The sequence below is a fragment of the Balaenoptera acutorostrata genome, chromosome 1, assembly GCF_949987535.1.
Source record: "Balaenoptera acutorostrata chromosome 1, mBalAcu1.1, whole genome shotgun sequence".
Classification (NCBI taxonomy): domain Eukaryota; kingdom Metazoa; phylum Chordata; class Mammalia; order Artiodactyla; family Balaenopteridae; genus Balaenoptera; species Balaenoptera acutorostrata.
This window is the reverse complement of record NC_080064.1, coordinates 177728539-177750140: the sequence shown is the minus strand read 5'-3', so window position 1 is coordinate 177750140 and position 21602 is coordinate 177728539. Positions and strand designations below refer to the sequence as shown.

The 21602-nt window shown below is 36.8% G+C and overlaps 1 protein-coding gene across 1 annotated transcript in view; it reads right to left on the bottom strand.

The window, feature by feature from the left end:
* Window positions 1-21602, bottom strand: part of AIDA (axin interactor, dorsalization associated) — a 43261-nt gene that overhangs the window by 7952 nt on the left and 13707 nt on the right. Inside the window, exons 3-6 of the mRNA XM_007172047.3 lie at window positions 19810-19863; window positions 19348-19402; window positions 14016-14079; window positions 13638-13744 (exon numbers count right to left, since the gene is read on the bottom strand). Coding sequence (XP_007172109.1) covers window positions 13638-13744; window positions 14016-14079; window positions 19348-19402; window positions 19810-19863 — 280 coding nt within the window. The remainder of the gene's footprint in view (window positions 1-13637; window positions 13745-14015; window positions 14080-19347; window positions 19403-19809; window positions 19864-21602) is intronic.

The window sequence follows — 21602 nt, the reverse complement described above, 5'->3', positions numbered from 1 at the left end:
CACTCAAGTTTCTATCCAACAATGTGTTATTCTACTTTTAATGAGGAAGTATTTGAAGTACATGAATCAACCAACTTACCATGTTCAAAATATATTATTAATACATTTAACTGACTGCAAATGTGCTTGAGGGAATTTTAGGGGGCAATGAAAATGTTCTCAAATTGGATCACACTGATAGATGCACAACACTATAGATTTATCAAAAGTCATTGAATTGTACACTTAGAATGAGTGAATTTTATGACATGAAAATTACTATAGAAATATAAGAGTCTTAACTGGTGGTACCTCTTAAAAATTTTTTTTGACTAATGACAAGGTAGAAGTATAAAAAGCAGAAAAACCAAAATGGGACATTCAAAGCAGTATTTAAAACTGTTTCAAAATTAACATTACTTTTTCACATGAAATATTTTGCCATATTTCAACACATTTTCAATTTTCACAAGTTTTCTTACATTAAAGATAAAAGGTCTTTACTGCACCCACTGTCTATTCTTTAAAAAAATTTTAAATTGTGAATCTAACACATATTCAGAAAAGCAAATAAAACGAGTGTACAGCTTAATGAAATGTCGGAAAGCAAGCATCCACGTAACCACCAACGAGGTCAAAAAATAAAGCATGACCTCAGGAGTTCCCTTCTATCCCCACCCAATGCTCTTCTGAATTCCTCCTCACTACCTTGGCTTTTAAAATCACTACTAAAAAGCATCCCTGTATAATTATGTTTTGCCTGCTTTTGAACTTTAGATTTATCCAACTGTTGTCAGTTGCTGTAATTTGTTCATTTTTATGATTGTCCAGAATTAGTATAGTATAGAGGTTGTACAAATATACCAGTTCTTGTATCCATTCTTCTGTTGACAGGCATTTGAGTTGCTTCAAGTTTTTGGAAATTGTTAATGCTGCTGTAAACATTCTTGGATACATGCTCTGCTCCACCTAAGCACACATTTCCAAAGGGAGGACTTACTGAGTCACATGGTGTATCACCTTCATGTTTGCTATGTAATTACAAACTATTTTCCCAAGTGGTCGTGTCAATTTCTACTCCTAGTACAATCTCCATTGCTCCACATCCTCACTAGCACTTGGGAGTTGTCAGATTCTTCTTTTTGGCCAATTTAGGTGCAGAGAAATGCCAATCTAGTCTTAAGCTCATTTTGCCAATGATTAATGAGTTGAGCACCTTTTCATTTAAAAATAAGCATTTGTATTTCCCTTTTCCTGAAGTATCTATTCAATTATTTTGCCCACTTTACTACTGAAATGCTCACCTTTTTAAAAAAATTTATTTATTTATTTATTTATTTTGGCTACGCTGGGTCTTAGTTGCAGCATGCAGAATTCTTAGTTGCGGCATGCATGCAGGATCTAGTTCCCTGACCAGGGATCAAACCCGGGACCCCTGAATTGGGAGCGTGGAGTTTCACCCACTGGACCACCAGGGAAGTCCCTGAAATGTTCACCTTTTTCTTACTGATTTGTAGCAGTCCTCTAATATTCTGACATAAGCTTTTTGTTGGATACATGTTTTACAAATAATTTCTCAGTGGCTTTCCTTTTTTAAAAAAAATCTGTATAGTGAAGGGTAACATATTAAAACGTGTACAAATTCTAAGCACAGCTTAATGAATTTTCACAAAGTGAACACACCTGTGTGACTAGCACCATATCCAGGAAAGAAAGACACTACCAGCATACTAGGAGCCTGACATGTGCCCCCAACACGCACCCAAATCACTCTCTCTCCTAAGAGATAACAGCTATTCTTGACTTTTAATACCCTGATCAGTCTTTGCATGTTTAGAATGCCTTTTCTGTTTATGGTGTCTTCTGATTATGGTAAATTCTTAATGTTAATGTATTCAAATTTCCCAATCTCTAAATTCCTTTATAGTCAGTGCTTTCTGTGTCCTATTCAAGAAATCTTTCCCCAGTCTAAGCTCATGAAGGTATTCTTCTTATAAGAGCTTTTTTGTTTTACCATTCACATTTCATTCTATAATCCACATAGAATTAATTTTTGGCTACGGTGTGTGGTAGGAGCCCAATCCCATTCTATTCCACATGGACACTCAATTGTCCCAGCACTACTTACTTAATAGACTGTCATCTCACCCATGTATCCGCAGTGGCATTTAGATCATAAATCAAGTGTGGGTCTGTTTCTGGGCTCCCCATTCTCTCACTGGACTATTTCTTACCCTTGCACCACTACCGTGAGAGTCTTGATTACTATAATTTTACAAAAAGTCTTGACATTTGGTAAAGCAAATTCTCCCGCCTTGACATTATTCTTCAAGAGTCTTAACTACTTTTAGCCCTTTGCATTTCCATGTAAATTATAACACAACAGCTGTCAAGTTCTTAAAAAAAAACACAGAAAACCCTGAAACATCAAATAACAAAAACACTGTTGGAACTGCAGTGAAGTTCAGATCAATTTTAGAAACAGCCACATCTTTACAAATTGCTTCTTCTAACCCATGAACTGGAGTATATCTCTCCATTTATTTAAGACTTCTTAATTTCTCTCAATAAAGTTTTACTGCTTTCTTCACATGGGTCTTATACTTTTCATTGGATTTATTAAGCTATATTGATATTTTCTGATATTATTATAAATGTTATTTCATTTTCTAAGCAACTGTTGATTGTTTATAGAGATAAAATCAATTCTTTTTTGGTACATAATTTTTAAAAAATCAAGGTACAATTCACATACATTATATTAGTTTCAAGTATACAACATGATTTGATATTTGTATATTGCAAAATGATCACAATATGTGTATAAATCAATTTTTATGTACAGATTTTACATCCAGGAACCATGCTAAACTCTTACTTTTTTTTTTTTAATTTAATTTTATTTATTTACTTTTGGCTGCATTGGGTCTTCGTTGCTGTGCGCAGGCTTTCTCTAGTTGTGGCGAGTGGGGGCTACTCTTCGTTGCCGTGCGCAGGCTTCTCATTGCAGTGGCTTCGCTTGTTGCGGAGCACAGGCTCTAGGTGCGCGGGCTTCAGCAGTTGTGGCTCGCGGGCTCTAGAGTGCAGGCTCAGTAGTTGTGGCCCACGGGCTTGGTTGCTCTGCGGCACATGGGATCTTCCCGGACCAGGGCTCGAACCCGTGTCCCCTGAATTGGCAGGTGGATTCTTAACCACTGGACCACCAGGAAGCCCCTCTCTTACTATTTCTGATTATTTACCTATAGGTGCTTTTGCATGTTCTACACACATATTCATAAAATCTACAAATAATTTTTATCTTTTATTTCTGTTTTCGGTCCTAGTGCACTGATGAAAAGAGGTCATAGTAGGCACTATGTCTTGTTATTGATCTGAAAAGGAATGCTTCAAGTATGATTTTGGCTCAAAGCATCCCTTAGAGAACACCCAGAGAACTGTTCTGTTCTCAGTCTGCTAGAATTTTTAAAAATCAGGAAGAGATTTAGAATTTAAACCTTTCTGCATCTATTCAGAGGATTATGAGATTTTCCTCCTTAATCTGCTAATGTGAATTGCCTTGATATATTTTACTTATTGAACAATATGTTCTGAAAAATCATCAGTTCATGGAGATTTTCCTGATTATTATCTATAGTATTCTATAGTATTATCCAGCCAACCTACATATGGCAGTTAGGTTGTTTCTAATATTTTATTATTACAGATTACACCGTAATAAACAACCTGGCGTATATGCAAATATTTTCTTCATATTATTAGAGGTGTATCTTGAGAATAAATTCCTAGAAGTGAGATTGCTGGGCCTAAGAGTAAATGTGTACTTCTGCTGTTACTGTTAAATATTGCTGAATTCCCCTCCAAAGGGACTGTACTATTTTGTACTCCTACCACTGATGAATGAGCATCTGTCACAGCCTAAGCAACAGTAGTTTTAATTTGCATGTCTCTTATTATAAGTTGAGTATCTTTTCATATGTTTAAGGGCTATTTGTACATCTTTGTGTGTCTGTATGTACGTGTGTACTGTCTGTTCATGTCTTTTGCCCAGTCTTTTAATGTGCTTGTTCGTCTTTGTTGTCAAAACTTAAAATTTTTATTTATATATTAAGAATGTTAGCCCCTTGGTCTTTTTTACTTTGACTATGGCTTTCTTTCTTTGACAGTCAGAAGGTGATTTCTTATCCAATATTCAAAGTCAATGATAATGAGACTATGTTTCTCCCAAGTGAACACTAAAACTGGTTTCTACCTTTGGATGAATCAGTTCATAATCTATAACTGTCTAGCTCTTTTAGTTGAAATGAATGAATGGGATGACATTTCTTTCCTCATTACCAACAAACCTTTTTGCCTCAGACCACACTAAAATCTAATCTAACTACTAAATATATTTCTAACAATTCAATACAAAGGCAGTGATTTCAAGCTGCAAGTTAATTTATTCAGCTTCATTATTCTATAATTCAAGGTAGCATGAAAACATTCCATCATGAAGGTTCAGTTTCACCCTCATTACACCTATTAAAGAGTATCTGCAAGCTGACTATAAAATGAAGACTACAAATGATATAAAAAGGTGAATATTCAAGGCATTTCATGATGGTTTCCAATGTGCTCTCTCCCTGTATGACCAACTCCTACACACTCGGAGTGTCAGTTCAGGCTAGATTACCTGTGCTGAACTCCCTTAGCCTTTTTTTTTTTTTGCTCATCCATAATACACCATGCACATCTCTAACCATAATTATGTACTGTTGGCTTTGTCTTGTTGACTACATAGCAAGCTTCCTGAAAGACAAGTCTGGGTAACCACTCATTTTTTTATTGTTTGGCATTAGTAATAAACAGATCTTTTTTGAATTAATGTATTGTTGAATAAATAAATGAATTTCACAGCTCTAAAGGTTATATTATGTTCTAGTAAACAAATGGCTAGATAATATATATTATATATGTATCGATGCACTGTCTTATATGACATGTGCGTGAAAGAAGATAAAATACGAGCATAATACCATACCACCTGCAGCTCCTGGGTTAGATGAGAAAGGTAGCATGTTTGTGTATCAAAGGTAAAACCATATGATAATCAGAAATCAAAGCACTACATTAAAAGAAGATTTCTAAATGAACAATTAAAATATTCAACTATATAAAGTAAAAGGAGAACAAGCAACTACACTTGTAAAACTTGAAGACTGTAATCAGGATAAGAAAAGAAATTATCATATGTGATCTGGTATAGACTAAGCTTTTCCAGCTAGAACTAAATAATTTGCTATTAAATCTAGAGCAAGGATCAAAAATAACAAATGTTCTTCTATGCGGTAGCACTGCATAAACAACAGATAATCAATGCTTACAGAACACTTAACTACGTGCCAGGCAATGTTCTAATCCTTTATATGTGTCAACTCATTTAATCCTCACAATAATTCTATGATATAGGTGTTAATGTCAGTCCCATTTAGTTAGTAGAAGGTGAAAATTTGGGCACAGAAAAGTTAGGTAACTTGTCCATTATCACACAGCAGTCTGACCCTAGAGTCCATGCTTCTAACTGCCATGTCCCATTTGCCACTTTCGTAATTTAATTGTCCACAAAGCCTAAAAAGGACCTGTAGGATAATCTGCATCTCAAGGTCCTTAACCTAAGTCCCTTTGCCATGTAACATACATGCTCACAGGCTCTGGGGATTGGAATATGGATGTCTTCGGGGGGCCATACAGCTAACTGCCTAAGCCAGGATTTCTCAACCAGGTTTCTGCAGAATCCTAGGGGTGTGCTGGAGCTGTGGCTAGGAGTTCCACAGAAGAGAGTGATTAAGAAGGAATAAACACCACCTGAACTTTGTGCGCTGAGCAATGCGTGTTCACTGTGATGGACAGAGACTGGGCAGTCCCCACGGCAACTCTATTACGGGTCTTTGAGCCTCATATGGCAATGGGCAGTAGGACCACGCTCATCTGGCTGGATCCATTTTTAGTTTTTCATGCGAGAAAGGGGCAGCCACTGGCAGCTGGTAAGCTCTACAGTGCATGGAGGAAGGCAGCCCGGTGCTGTCAGCCTCTTCGGATTTACCTGCCCTACCTCCCCAGTGTACCACCGACTGGAGCAAACATGTCCTACTGCTGTCAAAGAAAACTGGGGGGAATTATTTGATTCAATGTGGCTTCTGAAGAAGAGGTATGAGCTAGGAGAGGAGGATTCCAAACCTAAGCCAACAGATGATTCTGATAAGGTAACAACAATGAATCACAAGCTCCAGGGTCATTTTACTGCACTAGGGCAATAGGGGACACACCAAAGTCCACCTTGATGATGAAAACTATCTATCAATACGTTGTATTTGGACCAGTAATCCAAGTTGTCCTATTCCATAGTGCATCAATTGTGGAAGACAATTTATGAACGCAGCTATGGCTCCAGAAACATTAAAAAAATCACTTAACTACAAATCACAACCACTGACAAGGTGCTAATATTTTGGGATTCTAATAGCCATTTAAAATAAACAGAGTAAAGGGAACCCTCTTGCACTGTTGGTGGGAATGTAAATTGATACAGCCACTATGGAGAACAGTATGGAGATTCCTTAAAAAACTAAAAATAGAACTACCATACGACCCAGCAATCCCACTACTGGGCATATACCCTGAGAAAACCATAATTCAAAAAGAGTCATGTACCACAGTGTTCACTGCAGCACTATCTACAATAGCCAGGACATGGAAGCAACCTAAGTGTCCATCAACAGATGAATGGATAAAGAAGATGTGGCACATATATACAATGGAATATTACTCAGCCATAAAAAGAAACGAAATTGAGTTATTTGTAGGGAGGTGGATGGACCTAGAGTCTGTCATACAGAGTGAAGCAAGTCAGAAAGAGAAAAACAAATACCGTATGCTAACACATATATATGGAATCTTAAAAAAAAAAAATGGTTCTGAAGAACCTGGGGGCAGAAGCGGAGGAGCAGCTGCAGCCCCTCATCCTTCACCTACAACTCCTCTGTTCCTAGGGAAGCTGATAACACTGCAGAACCTAACGTAAGGAGGATCTCCTCACGTGGACCGGTTGGTTCTCTGTATGGGGCCAAGACACTCTGGAAGAGAGAGATTTCAGAGAACCAGACTAGGAATGGACCGCCAGCCCAGAGACCAGGAGTCTGTGTGTTAAGTCCACAGAAGAAAACAGAGGTTACATGGAAACTGAAGTCAATGAAATCCTTTAAGACCCTGTCCTCACACGATTTTTCTTTCTGGTCTAAAATGAAAAATGGCATGATGGTCTTTGTTCCAAAACAGTAGTATATCATCACCTAGACAAGACTCCTAAAGAGGCAATGCCTTTTTGGATAATTACTGAGGATTGTATCTTTTGAAAACACTGTGATTTGAGTTTGCTTATTAAGTAACTTTATTTGCTTGACATTTTATGTGATATTGTACAGATGTTCCCACGTGCGTTGGTTCTAAAATAAGAGGTGAGTTGGTCCTTATTTTGCCTTAGTGCTTCGGAAATTAAACATCATTAACAAGGAGTATATTAATTTTTTATCCACACTTAGAGCAGAGTTCAATCAGGTGTCCAAAATGTAGACTAAGCAATATCATATATATGTGATAATACACATAATCTTGTTAGTTTTCATTGCTTTAAATTTATAATACTTGTAACTAAACTCACATATCTAGTACTATTGACACAGATTCTGTCATCCAAATTTCTTTTTTTTTAAATTAATTAATTAATTAATTTAGGCTGTACCAGGTCTTAGTTGTGGCACGTGGGCTTCTTAGTTGCAGCATGCGGATTCTTAGTTGCGGCATACGGGTTTCCTAGTTGCGGCATGCAAACTCTTAGTTGCAGCATGAGTGCGGGATCTAGTTCCCCAACCAGGGATCAAACCCAGGCCCCCTGCATTGGGAGCACAGAGTCTTACCCACTGAACCACCAGGGAAATCCCTGTCATCCAAAATTTTTTAAGTGCACATTTCTTTGTGCTGCTAAAGCATGATAAAAAAAAAAAAGGACATACATGATAATACTTTGCATTTAAGTAGCATTTTTTTCTTTCAAGAAAAATACTTTAGTTATTCTGGGATAATTTTAAACATGATTTAAGATAATGATATTGATCAAACCAGCCACAATATTTGGTAGATAGGTAACACATTAAAAGTGTCTTCAAATTCTGGCAATAGATAATCTTTGCAAATGACATTGCAGGTAGATAAAAAGTTATGGAGGGACCATTTATTTGTTTTGAAATACTGAATTCAATTTAGAGGTAGAAATTGCGGTAAAACATTAAAATACACATACAAATTCTTTTAGCAAGTAATTTATTGTCTAGCAGTTGAGGAAAATGGGTTCCTCTGAGCTTTCAAGAAAAAGAGTTTGAAAAACTGTAAGACATTTGTTCGTGTTTAAAATTGCTTTAAAAGTTTGAAAAAAATATTAGGGGCCATTATCATTTAAATAATATTGTATCTAGGTCTATGAAATTAAAATTATAGCTGATTGAAGTTGTTTGCATACATAAAGAGTATACCAGTATCACTACCACATTTTGGGAAAAAAAATAATAAACACACATCCACAAAGTCTAGAAGGAGTCAGTGGGCATGTGCTTCATGTAGAAATGCTAGTTTTAAAAGGGCAATCCATCATTCCCTACAGCAAGCAAGGAAGAGTTCCCCACAGGTGTCTGAGTTGAAAGGTTGAATTGCCAGAGTACTTTCAAAAAAGAGTAGGCCAGATGTTGCTGGGTGCTTTGAAGATGAGGGCTGCAGGATGTAGCATACTTAACAGACATTTCATATGAACCAGTCTCTGCAAAGCTCTGAAGAAAACCCTTTAACTTCAAGTGACAAGATTCTTGGATTTAAAAGAAAAGGAATTAACTTGTAAAAGGAAATCCTGAAATATTTCCACGACTGCTTGGGCTTGAGAGAGAGAAAAAATATAAATAAGTCTTACATCTTATTAAAAACCAGTCTGGAGAACAAGAGAACAAAATCAAAGAGTATTTTCCTTCCCTTTATATACTAATAAATGCCTGGGTGAGGAACACTTTCTCTGATTCTTCTGCACAGCCTGAGAACTTGAGACTTTTGGAGAAGAAAAAGAACTTAGCGAGCTGTGGTCTAACCGTACCCTTGAGATGATATTCACCGCTGTTCCCCTAGGCATGCTCTGGATTTCTGTGAAAGAAGGATGCCCTGATAGTCATAGGAAAGCAATGAACATTTTGCTGCAGTTTTCAACTTCTTATATGTGTGAGCAAGAAAAAACTTCATTTCAGCTGAAAATGAAATTCATGTTTGCTTATTTCTCAAGTTCAACTCAGAATTGAGTACTTGTGCAGGAAAACCCGAGCACAGGTTTCACGCTGAAGAGGTAAATTTCATTCTTTATTTTTAGTTTCAAAAATAAACATGTTTTATGCATATTTAAGCCTATATAAGGGCTCAAAAAAGCAACACATTCGTATAATTTTGAAACTGCTAAGCCTATGTTTGAGTTTAATCACGTCATTCAGTAAAAATATGTTTTTTAAAAACTTGAAAATTGTGTCTTGGCTATTTTTTATTCATATTTCTTGGGCTTATGATTTTAAGAGCTTTATATTCAGCAATGTCAATACATTTTTAGGCCATAAAAAACAGGTTATAAATTTATATCCTTGATTTAAATGAAATCTACCAAGCCTACCTTTAAAAGAATTAAATCCTACTTTGGCTTAATCCAATTATTTAACAAAAATTTATGATGTTTGCCATATGAGTTTTCTAAATTTTGAAAAGGAAAAAGATTAATATCAAAAAAGGTAAGGTAATATCTACCTCCCCCCCTCCCCCCATTAAAGGCTGGCTAAAAAGTCACTTTCGGTTTTAAACGGGAAGAAACGATTCTGGGTCCTACCACACCTGCACACCGTACCTTATTCCTCATTAGCCTCACAGCGGTGGTGGCTACAGACCTGGAGGCGTTTGTCAGCACGCATAAACCTGCACACTAAAAAGGGTGAATGTTGTATATGGAAGTGACACCTCAATAAACCTGACTTTTAAAAAAAGTCACAACAAACTTACAATTCAGTAACTTATATAAAAACAAAGATAATAAATAAAAAGTCACAACAATTCCCAGAACTATCTTGCCACCAAACGCGGACACAGCCTAGGCATAACTAAAATCTTGGATTCTCGCAGAATAACAAAGAAAATAAAACGTTTCCTGCTTTACAGTTAAGTGAAAGGTTAAATGCCATCTTGTTATTTTGATGATGTCAATGAATATAATTTTATGAGTTATTTTTTAATGACACCTACAGGTCGTGGACAATAATGACCCCAAACTAAAAACAGCTAATTAAACTACATGTACTCGTTCAAAAAAGAAATTCAGAGAATAGAAGGGTTCAGTAAGCCTTCTGTACCTCTGAAATGAAATACCGCAATGCTATATCAGTTTACAAAAATCTATTCAGTTTGGGCTTACTCTTACATAGCAAATGGATTTAATTTATGGCAGAAGTTTCTTTTCAACTCAGCAACCTGAACCTCATAAAAACCTTGATCTGTATGTTTCATGGCTTACATCATCTGCTTTAAAGATCTTGTTTGCTACAGAAGTACAGCAAGCGAGCAAACAACCAAGTCAGATAGAAATTTATAGTACTGGAAGCTACGGCAATGATAATATGTGGTTTGCAAAGGGAATAACAACTATTCAGTTAGTAAAACAGCGAGATAATTTCTCTCACCATCTCAGCAATTTTGAAATTTCCTACATATATGACAAAAACAAGAAAAATACATCTCTCTTTTCATAAAGCAAGGTACATTAGGAATAATGCCCTATACCAAAGAAACATTATTAACAACAAAAGCTACCATCTACAGTGATTTTCCCAATAATCCTATAGTGTAGGTATTGTTATCTCCACTGAAAGATGATGATGAGAATAATCACCTCACTAACATTCAGCATGTGACAGGTACTGTGCTAAAAGCTGTATATGCTGTACCTTGTTTAGTCTTCACAGGAACCTTATGAGTTAGGCATGATTATCACCCCATTTTATACATAAAGAAATTGAGGTTCAAACTGGTTTAAGAATAGGTGCAACTAGTAATGGACAGAGGTTAGACTCAAGCCCAGTGTCTGTTGGTTCAAGTCTATGTTGCTCCAACTCCATAATGCCTCCTCCCCAAGGGGCATTATAAACACGGGAATATCACTATTATTACTGTAGTACTTTATTGCACTTCACAGATATCGCATTTTTTACAAATTGAACATCTGCGGTAACCCTGCGTCAAGCAAGCAAGCCAGTCCATTGGCGCCATTTTTCAGACAGCATTTGTTCACTTCGTGTCTCTGTGTCACATTTTGATAATTCTTGCAATAGTTCAAACTTTTTCATTATTATTATATTTGTTACAGTGATCTGTGATCAGTGATCTTTGATGTTACCGTTGTAACCGCAGATGTGGTGGAAATAGCAAGAGAACTAGAATTAGAAGTGGAGCCTGAAGATGTGACTGAATTGCTGCCATCTCATAAAACTTTAACAGATGAGGAATTGCTTCGCACAGATGAGCAAAGAAAGTGGTTTCTTGAGATGGAATCTACTCCTGGTGAAGATGCTGTGAAGACTGTTAAAATGGCAGCAAAAAATTTAGACCATTACATAGACTTAGCTGATAGACAGTGGCAAGGCTTGAGAGACTTGACTCCAATTTTGACAGAAGTTCTACTATGGGTGAAGTACCATTAAACAGCACTGCAAGCTAGAGAGAAACTGTGAAAGGAAGAGCCAACCTAGGTGGCAACCTTCACCGTGCTCTTATTTTAAGAAGGTGCCACAGCTGCCCCGACCCTCTGCGACCAGCACCCTGATCAGTCAGCAGCCGTCAACGTTAGATAAAACTCTCCCCCAGCAAGAAGGTTACAACTAGCTGAAGGTTCGGATGAGGGCTAGCATTTTTTTAGCAATAAAGTTTTTTTTTCTTTTTTTAATATTTGTTTATTTATTTATTTTTGGCTGCGTCGGGTCTTCGCTGCGGCACACGGGCTCCTGTCTAGTTGTGGAGCGCGGTTTCCAGAGCGTGCAGGCTCAGTAGCTGCGGCACGTGGGCTCCAGAGCGCGTGGGCTATGTAGTCGCAGCACGAGCTCTCTAGTTGCGGCGCACGGGCTTAGCTGTCCCACGGCGTGTGGGATCTTAGTTCCCTGACCAGGGATTGAATCCGAGTCCCCTGCGCTGGAAGGCAGTTTCTTAACCACTGGACCACCAAGGAAGTCCCAGCAATAAAGTATTTTTTAAATTAAAGTATGTACCTTGTTTTTTTAGACATAATGCTATCACACACTTAACAGACTATAGTGTACACGTAACTTTTATATGCACTGGGAAACCAATAAATCTGTGTGACTCGCTTTCTTGCAATACTCACTTTATTGCAGTGGTCTGGAACCAAACCTGCAGCATCTCCAAGGTCTGCCTGTACTTTTATTACCAAGAAAGTTATCAGGATAACACATAAATTGTATCTAACTGTATTTTAAAGCTTCTGGCGTCTATTTTAAAATACATCACAATATATCAGCATATTACACTAAAGTGAACTATTATAGTTTACCAGAAATGAAAACTGTGTACTGTATAAGAACAGAACAGAGTAAAACAGTAATTGGGAGAGGCAAGAAATTTATCCAGGGTGCCTGCCTAGGTTACTGACAGAGAGGGAAGATCGTCTGTAAACAAAAAAGCCTTGCCATACATTATTTGCTTTCCTAAAACAAGATGGGAAGAAAAGGGCATTTGCTCAGTATTCATTCTGCCTGGGTCCAGTTTTAATGACCACAATTTGATTAATTAAAGAAGTACTTACAACAGTGTACAGTAAAGAGTTAACATAGCAGGCCTGAGACGGTTACTCTTAGAAAGGCCTGAGTACAAGGTCGACCCCTGACAAGAGTCTGGGAATCTGGGTTTTGGGAGGGTTCCTACTATCCCCTGATAAGAATGGTCACTGTGCCTAAGTTATTTTTACAAACAACATGGTTTATGCTGAATTATCTGCTTTCCTTCTGGGAGTCTGGAATTTTGGTCAGTGCTAGGCAGAGGGTGTCTATGTGATCAGCCGCCAGTAACAGCTCTGGGCATGGAGTCTCTAATGTGCATCCCGCTTCCCTAGTGGACACTTCACGTGTGTCATTACAGTCTGTCACTAGAGGAATCAAGCACAAGCTATGTGACTCCACTGGAAAAGGACTCTTGTAAGCTTGCACCTGGTTTCCTCCAGACTTCGCTCGTGTACCTTTTCCCTTTGCTGACTTTGTTTTTGTATTCTTTCTCTGGAATAAATCACAGCTGTGAGTACAATCACATGCTGAGCCCTGTGAGTCCTCCTAGTGAATCTCCAAACCCGAGGGTGGTCTTTGGAACCCCAAAACAGATAGTAAGATACTTTCAGACTATACTTATAAAACAGCTACTGCCCAAAACATGTCCATTTGCTTAAGATTGGCATGAACCCTGGAGAGGTTTTACTCTCTACTAGCAAATACCAAAATAAGTTCCAAACACCTTGACCTTGTATTAAGTAATGTATATTTTTAACAAGTGATACTCACCGGGAACTCTAGCAGGAAAGGCATCAGGAGACCCTGCTCCAGCACCACCCTCTTCTTCATCTTCTTCAAATTCCAAATTCTCTTCTTCACCAGGTGCTAAAATTCTTCTACATGCGAAAGGACAGAAAAAAGAGTGAGCTACAAAACTAAATATACTAGAGAAGCCACATAGCTACTCATTTCCTAGGTAAGATGTTGATATAAAAAATGCTGACATAAAATGTTAATATGTTACTACTAATGATATCGGTAAACCAACATTGATATAAAACATCCAGAAATCTCTGAAAAATAGGTATAAAATAAGATGATAGAATAAGAAGACAAATATTGGAAAAAAAAAAAAAGAAGACAAATATTGGTGCTTATTTAATTTACCTTAAGGGGACAGGCTGAACATCAAATGGGAATTCTTTATTATATGTAAGAATATTCTTTAGGACTAGAATAAAAAGAGAAAGACATATGAATTATCTCATGAATCAAAATAAACAATTTTATTGTCAATGACTGATTTTTAGTCAATTTTACTATGCCTGTTAATACTTTTTTAAAAATTCCCAATCTTATCATCATCCAGAGCCACAAACCATTGATTATCTTAGCAAAATGAAAATATCCATACTCCAAGTACCAGTAATTTCAGAGTATTGTTAGACCTCCAAGGACAGTAACTTCTAGAGTGTCAGAGTCCTTATGGAAAATGAACCCCGAAATAGTTCTATGTACAAAGTCCTAGGTGAGACATGGGGCACCAGAGAAGAGAGTAACTCCTCCCTGGAGTGTTTAAATTAAAAGATTGGTGTCAAAGATGACCAATGAGAGGGACATGAGCATATCTTATTCTACGTCCTGATTAGACTTCCCCTCAACTCCATAAAACTGGTAAAGTTTATAGTAGTGAGGTTATAATTCTCATACGCATTTTACCATAGTTTATTACATATGTGTAATATATACATACATATATGTACATTTATTCGTATACACACACACACACACACACACACACACACACACACACACACAAAGAGGGATTTACCCTCAAGAGAAGTCTTCAAACAACATAGTACCACCTCCTGTATTATGGTTGTAGTCAATGACTATATCCTGGCATGTAAACTTAAAGAGAGGTGCTATATGTAACTTAGTGCTTCATCTCTGGTCTTATGGATTCCCAGTAACTACCTACAACTATATGAAGGTGAAGTAATAGCATTAATTGGGCAACCCAAAATATTTCTATGATTTTATACTCAACTTATTCAGTCTCTCTAATTTTGGAGTCCTGCAGTTGAGAGCTAAAATAGGTATGGATGTTGTCATCCCCAAAAAGGAAATCCCTGTGTACAGGTTGCAATTATATGCTTTACTCCAATCGGAGCTGGATGTGTTTATCAGACTTCTTCTAATGTATGCACTCCTACTAAGCCCTTCGGGGAGAAAAGTCTGAGACTTGGGTCTAGATTCTCACTCATTCTTATTCTCTCTCCCTCTCTAACTCTTACCCTCATTCTTCCTCTCTTTTTCTTCTCCTCAACAAACGTGCACTGAGTGCTAAAGATATGGCAGTGATAGAGACAGAGGGTTCTTGCCCTCATATATGGATCTTAGATCCTCGTCAGGAAAAGCAGACAATAATAAGCCAACAAATAAACAAGATAATGTTAAGACTGCGATGAGTGTAATGAAGGACACAGAGGATGCTTGTGTACGTGGAATAGAGGGATAACTTGAGCTGAGGTGAACAGGGTAGGCCTCTCAAACCTGAATTACTAGAAGACATTTGAGCCATTACCTGGATGAGAGGAAATGTCCACAAGTAGCTCTGGGGCAAGGGCTCTCCAAGAACTAGAGAACAAGCGAGAGCAACAACAAAGGCTCTGGGGCAGGAGCTTGTTCAAGGAATAGAATGTAGAGCTGAAGTCTGATAAGCAAGGGGGAAGTAGCAAAAGATCTGAAATCAGATCTTAGCCCTACAGTGATGTTAATACTTGAGCATTCACATAACTACTCTGAATCTCTGTTTCCCCAGTTCTAAAATCAGAATACCATTTCCTTCCCAGACTGTTGAGAAAATTAAATTAAATAACACAGTATATGAAATTGCATGGGAACATTTAAAGTACCATAAAAGTATAAGTCTACATTATTATATGGTAATTTATTTCTCCACAGTTTTCCCTATCTGGCTGACTAGAATCCTATTATTTCAGATCTCACTAAGAAGGACTATTTTTAAAATTATAAGACGATCCTCTCTAAACTTGGTGCATGAATGCTCCTTGTAAGCTATTCATTCAACTCAAATATCAATTAATTCATCGGTCCCCAACCTTTTTGGCACCAGGGACCGGTTTCATGGAAGACAATTTTTCCACGGACCAGGGGTGAGGGAGGGGGGATGGTTCAAGTGGTGATGCGAACGACGGGGAGGGACGGGGAGGGACGGGGAGCGACGGGGAGCGACGGGGAGCAGCAGGTGAAGCTTCGCTCGCTCACCGCCGGCCACTCACGTCATGCTGTGCAGCCCGGTTCCTCACAGGCCGCAGACCAATACCAGTCTGCGGCCCAGGGGTTGGGGACCCCTGAATTAATCACTTACACAGTACTATGCTAGATACTGAGAACAGGGAAAGGGTGACAAAAAAAAAAAAGATCATGTATATCCATATCAGAAACGATCACATTTTAATAATAAAAAGGAAAAATCAAACCTTAAAATATGTACAAAACAACATCAATTAAAAAGTTGAAAATCATATTAGTCATTAAGAATATCTTGAATTTGTATTATAACAGAAGAATTAAACAGTATTTTCTTTCCTTAGGTATCAATGCTTTGAAAAGGAAATGTTTGTTTTGGAATAACAGCCTCTCCTTTAGTTGGTATTTATAAGTATAGAGTATATCAGATATTTAATTTGTGTGAATAATTTTGGAAGAAAAATAACAGCTCCTTTCCCCCTTTCTGTAAATGTAGGATAGGTTTCGATTTTCACCAACTATGGAATAACAGGGATTCTAACGCCCTTTTAAAATAGGGTTCTACATAAACTTTACATAGGATTTTTCTTCTGACACTAATGTTGATATTTTAGGAGGATTTAGAGAAGAGAGAAGCAAGTTTATAATTCCATGGAAGGTATTATCATGAGCATGGAGTCTACCACCATGGGGGACTAAGTGGCTCATCCAGTAGAAACCACACACACAGGCCCACCCTCTACTGGTAAGACCTCAGCACTCCCAGCCTGCTGTCACGGAGCAGGCCCTGCAACCCTCCGGAAGCTGACACTCTAAAAATCTCACAGACACACACCCCAGATGTATTCTTCTTTTGTGGCTGACATTTTTCATTTTTGTGGTAGGCAAAAATGAGCAAGTGCTTCCCATCTGAAAGGTTATTTTTTTAACTATGTGAGAAGATTCCCTGAAGACATTCAACTTAAAAATCTGCCGAGTTCATACTACAGGCATAGCGTTGAATGAGGCTCTGTGGGGAAAATACATAGGTTATTCACAATCTTCTTGAGGAGAGAAATAAATATAAGTGAGAATAATACAGGGCAGACCACAATGGTGGCTATAAAAAGTGCTCCTAGTAAGGACATGAAGTAGAGTTTAATTATGGCTAGGGAAAGCACAGAAAGCTTTCAGAGAAAGGTGGGATTTCTTCGGGGCCTTCAAAGATGAATTAATGAAAGGGAACTTCACAGTTTATGGGGTCGTCACGGGGGGACAAGTTTGAGTAAGAAGTAGTCTGTTACTAAGGATTAACATAAGAAAATCAAGTAAATACTACTTTCAAAATCTTAGTTTTAGTATGAATTTCAGACAGGATTATATTTTAAAAACTTTGAAGGAAAAATACATTAGGAAAATAAACCAACTAGGTCTAACATGTTGAAAGACACAATCATTCATTAATTTTCCTTTCCTTAACATTCTTAGAAGAGGCAGAGGTCAGCTTGACTAAGAACACTTAATCTGAAATACAAACACCAATTTATAGAAAATGTTTAATTCTGATAAAATAATTAACTCATAACAAGTGCCTAGATTTTATAAATTCAAAATTAATTACAGAGTATATCCTACTGAGATACAATATACACATTTATGTTCCTTTTGGAGGCAACAGCAAATTAAAATCATCCAAAAAGATAATAAGTACCAGGAAGGGAGAAGTTCAAATGAGAAGCGTTATATAAATTCAAACTATAACAAAATGAATCCCAATAATACTCTTTCCTTTCCATTCCCACACCAAATCTTAAAAAAACAAAAACAAATAAACAAAGTAGAAGACTAATGCAGATTTTAGTCCAATCTTCCACTAAGATATGGGTCAATAATCTCTCAGGAGCTTGACCTGAAGAACCATGATATTTAGGATTGATGTCAATACTGCACCATTCCAAGTATTAATAACGGAGTGCAGTGGTAGGAATGCAGGCTTTGAGATCACTTAGAACCCTGGTCAAAATCCGGTTCTGGCATTTACAAGCTGTAAGATCACGGGCAAGTGTCAGTAAGCAAAATGCCGTTGAGACGATTTATCTGAGTGCTTGGCATACTGCTGCTACTCGAAAAAATGGCAACCATTATTACCAACAAGAAAGTCTATGAGGCAACAGGAGGAATAATTGAGTGTGTCTATGGAAAAAGATAATAAACATCTGAGTATAAGTGTTTACAAACTTTACAGTCATCCTACATACCTAACAGATTCTTAAGTTTTATTTGGAAACAAACTGAAAAGAAATGGAAAATAGTGACTAGGTAAGGATCCCAAATCCTACTTATTCTTATCATTTAAAATTGAACATTATGATTTTCTTTAGAAACATCATATAACTCAGACATCCTAACTGCAGCTGAAATCTTTTTTTTAAAGCCATCAATGTGCTTTTCTTAAAATAATCTTATATATAGCCAGTTGCAAAAGACCATACATTATATGATTCCATTTATATGAAATGTTCAGAACAGGCAAATTTATAGAGACAAAAAGTAGATTAGTAGTTGCCTAGGGCTGGGAATTGGGGGAAGCTGGAGGGAAATGACTGAATGCTAATGGATAAAGGGTTTCTTTATGGGGTGATAAAAATGTCCTAAAATTGACTGTGGTGATATTCAATACTTGTGCCCTTGCTTATATTTCAAACATTTCCTCTAAGAGAACATTCATTTGAACCAGCAAAAAAGCTTCATCTAGCAGCATCTTAACCACCAAAATATTTGAAGGAATTGTTTACCTCAAAAAACCTTTCAGGAAGGAAAATGAGGGCAACAAGGAAATATTTTATAGAGCAGATCAAACAGCTGGATGGCAGTTTTCAGTGACATGCAGTATAAATAGGCATCAATGACTGTAACTTTATATTCTCCAGTAGACTCTACTGTAAATGTTTACCAAAGTAATTTAATTAGTCTTATCAAAGGGATTAAAACAAAATAAAGGCTAAAACAGATAGACGAGGTACGACATAGAATCAAATAATTTTTCATATTCTATAATGAAAGTGAACCAAAGAATAATTACTATAAATATTATAGGAATTATAAAAGCACAAAAAAATTACATAGCACTAGATATTAACAGAAATGACTCAAATCAGCATCTCTGCTAAATAACCTTAATGTCCATAATAGCTCAAATATTTTTCTAAAGGAGTATCACTAAAAAATATAAAATAAAACTTACTTGGTTCTAGCTTCTTCAGATCCTCCAGTTTAAATTCTTCTTGGGACTGTGTGGACTGAATTTAAAACATGCGTATTACATATTTTTATTATAAAGATTTCACTGCATCCTATGTCTTTTAAGTGGTTGACGACATATTCAAAAAGCAGCCAAAATAAATGAATCTATTTCTTGCTTTGAGGGTAAAAAAATAAAAAATTCCAAACTGGTTTTTGTTTTTGTGTTTTGGGAACATTCAGGCTAAAAATAACAGAAAAAAAATTGAAGTCATATTTTTTATTTTTACAGTTTATATAATACGAACTAAATCTTTTAATATGAGTTTAACCCATGAATTCTTACTGTTATAAAACCTTGCTGAGACAATACTGCTTTTGGCATGAATGCTAATATTTTATCAGAATAGTTCACAATAATTTCTGTTCCTTATATTAAAAAGTTGGAGGGGGGCAACCTATTTACCTGTAAAGCTGCACTTCGTAATTCCAAGCATGTTGCAATTTTGCCTATGGTTTTCTGTAGGAAAAAGAAAATGCTATAAATACCAAATACATCATAACTGTTAGTTGTCCAAATCATCAAGTTAATTTTCACTGATAAGCGATCTGTAAGTTTAAAAAATAAGTTAAATTTTACTTCTTTTAGCATCTTGCAGACTTTGGAGATGAGAACAGGAGGTGAAGGGCTGGGATCAGGCAGAGAAGGTAAGTATATATTCACTCCTGACCTAATGTGCCACAACCAATTTTAAATCAAGTTTGCTTTGATGATAGCTTTAGATATGATTTAAAGGGCAATGAAAAGGACTTCAAGCATCTTCCCTCCTAAGCTTTACCTTCTCTTCTTCTCCATAAAGTCTGATATTCACTGAAAGACTTAAAAACAAAAATATCTGAAAGTTAGCAGTGGTATAATTTAATTTTGACTCAAATCCAATCTTGACTTATTCAATTAAATATATCAATAATACTAAGCAGAATCAATACTTGTGATAAATGGTGGTAAATTTTACAGTCAGATCTGAGCTATAAAATGGATACAAGTGATAAGGCATAGTCCCTGTCTTTAATAAGCTCATGTTTCTATTATATAAGACACATTCAGAATCACTGTAACATAAAGCAGAGGCACTTGATTCTATAGGGCTTCAGCAAACTAAGCGGTAATATGTCCTGGAGGAACAGGACAAGAATGGGAATTAGGATTCACGCCCCAGTGACTGGGAGGATTTCTACAACTAAAGTACTAGGAAAACTGTCATGGTTCAGTTGTCTGAAGTCCCAAACTTAAGCAGGGGGAGATAGGTTTGAAATGTGAAATGTGTGTGTTGGGGGACGGAGGTCATTATAAAGGGGACCTTCTAGGACCAGATACAGAATCCGTTATTACTTTAGCAATAAATTATACAGATAGTTTTTGGACAGAAGAATGACTATCAGATTTGCCCTTTAAGAAGACTGTTGCGATAACAGTATCCATAGGGTGAAGGAGAAAAGGGAAAAGACTAAAGGTAAGATCAATCAGGTTATTTCAACTGTCTATGTAAACAGTAATCAGAACAAGAACATGAATGACTAGGGTTGAAATGAAAAGGAGGAGACCCATAGAACAAATATCTGCAAGAGCAGGCAGCTGAATTATGCCCATCAAGACTTTTAAATTCTTCCTAATAAAAAGGAATAAATCCTGACAATAAAAGTGAAGTATATATGTACAATATTTGCAATGCTTTCACAAAAAAAATATTCTGGAAAAAAAAAAGGATGTTTTTCTATACATACTGACGACCTGCAAAAGTTTAGTCAATTAGATTTGGTGGTTTTCTCTTTCACCAATTTTCTTTGGAAAATAAATGAGGAGCAAAGAGGAGTAACAAGTATTGTCCTGGTACCTGGCACCCAGGCTAGATGGCATTATGCAATTATCATATGGACCATAAACAGCTGGGATAGCAGTTCACAAAATAAAACACTAATTCTACAAATAACAAATGCTAGAGAGGGTGTGGAGAAAAGGGAACCCTCCTACACTGTTGGTGGGAATGTAAATTGGTGCAGCCACTATGGAAAACAGTATGGAGGTTCCTTAAAAAACTAAAAATAGGGTTGCCATATGATCCAGCAATCCCACCCCTAGGCATATATCTGGAGAAAACTATAATTAGAAAAGATACATGCACCCCAATGTTCACAGCAGCACTATTCACAAGAGCCAAGACATAGAAGCAAGGTAAATAAACGTCCATCAACAGATGA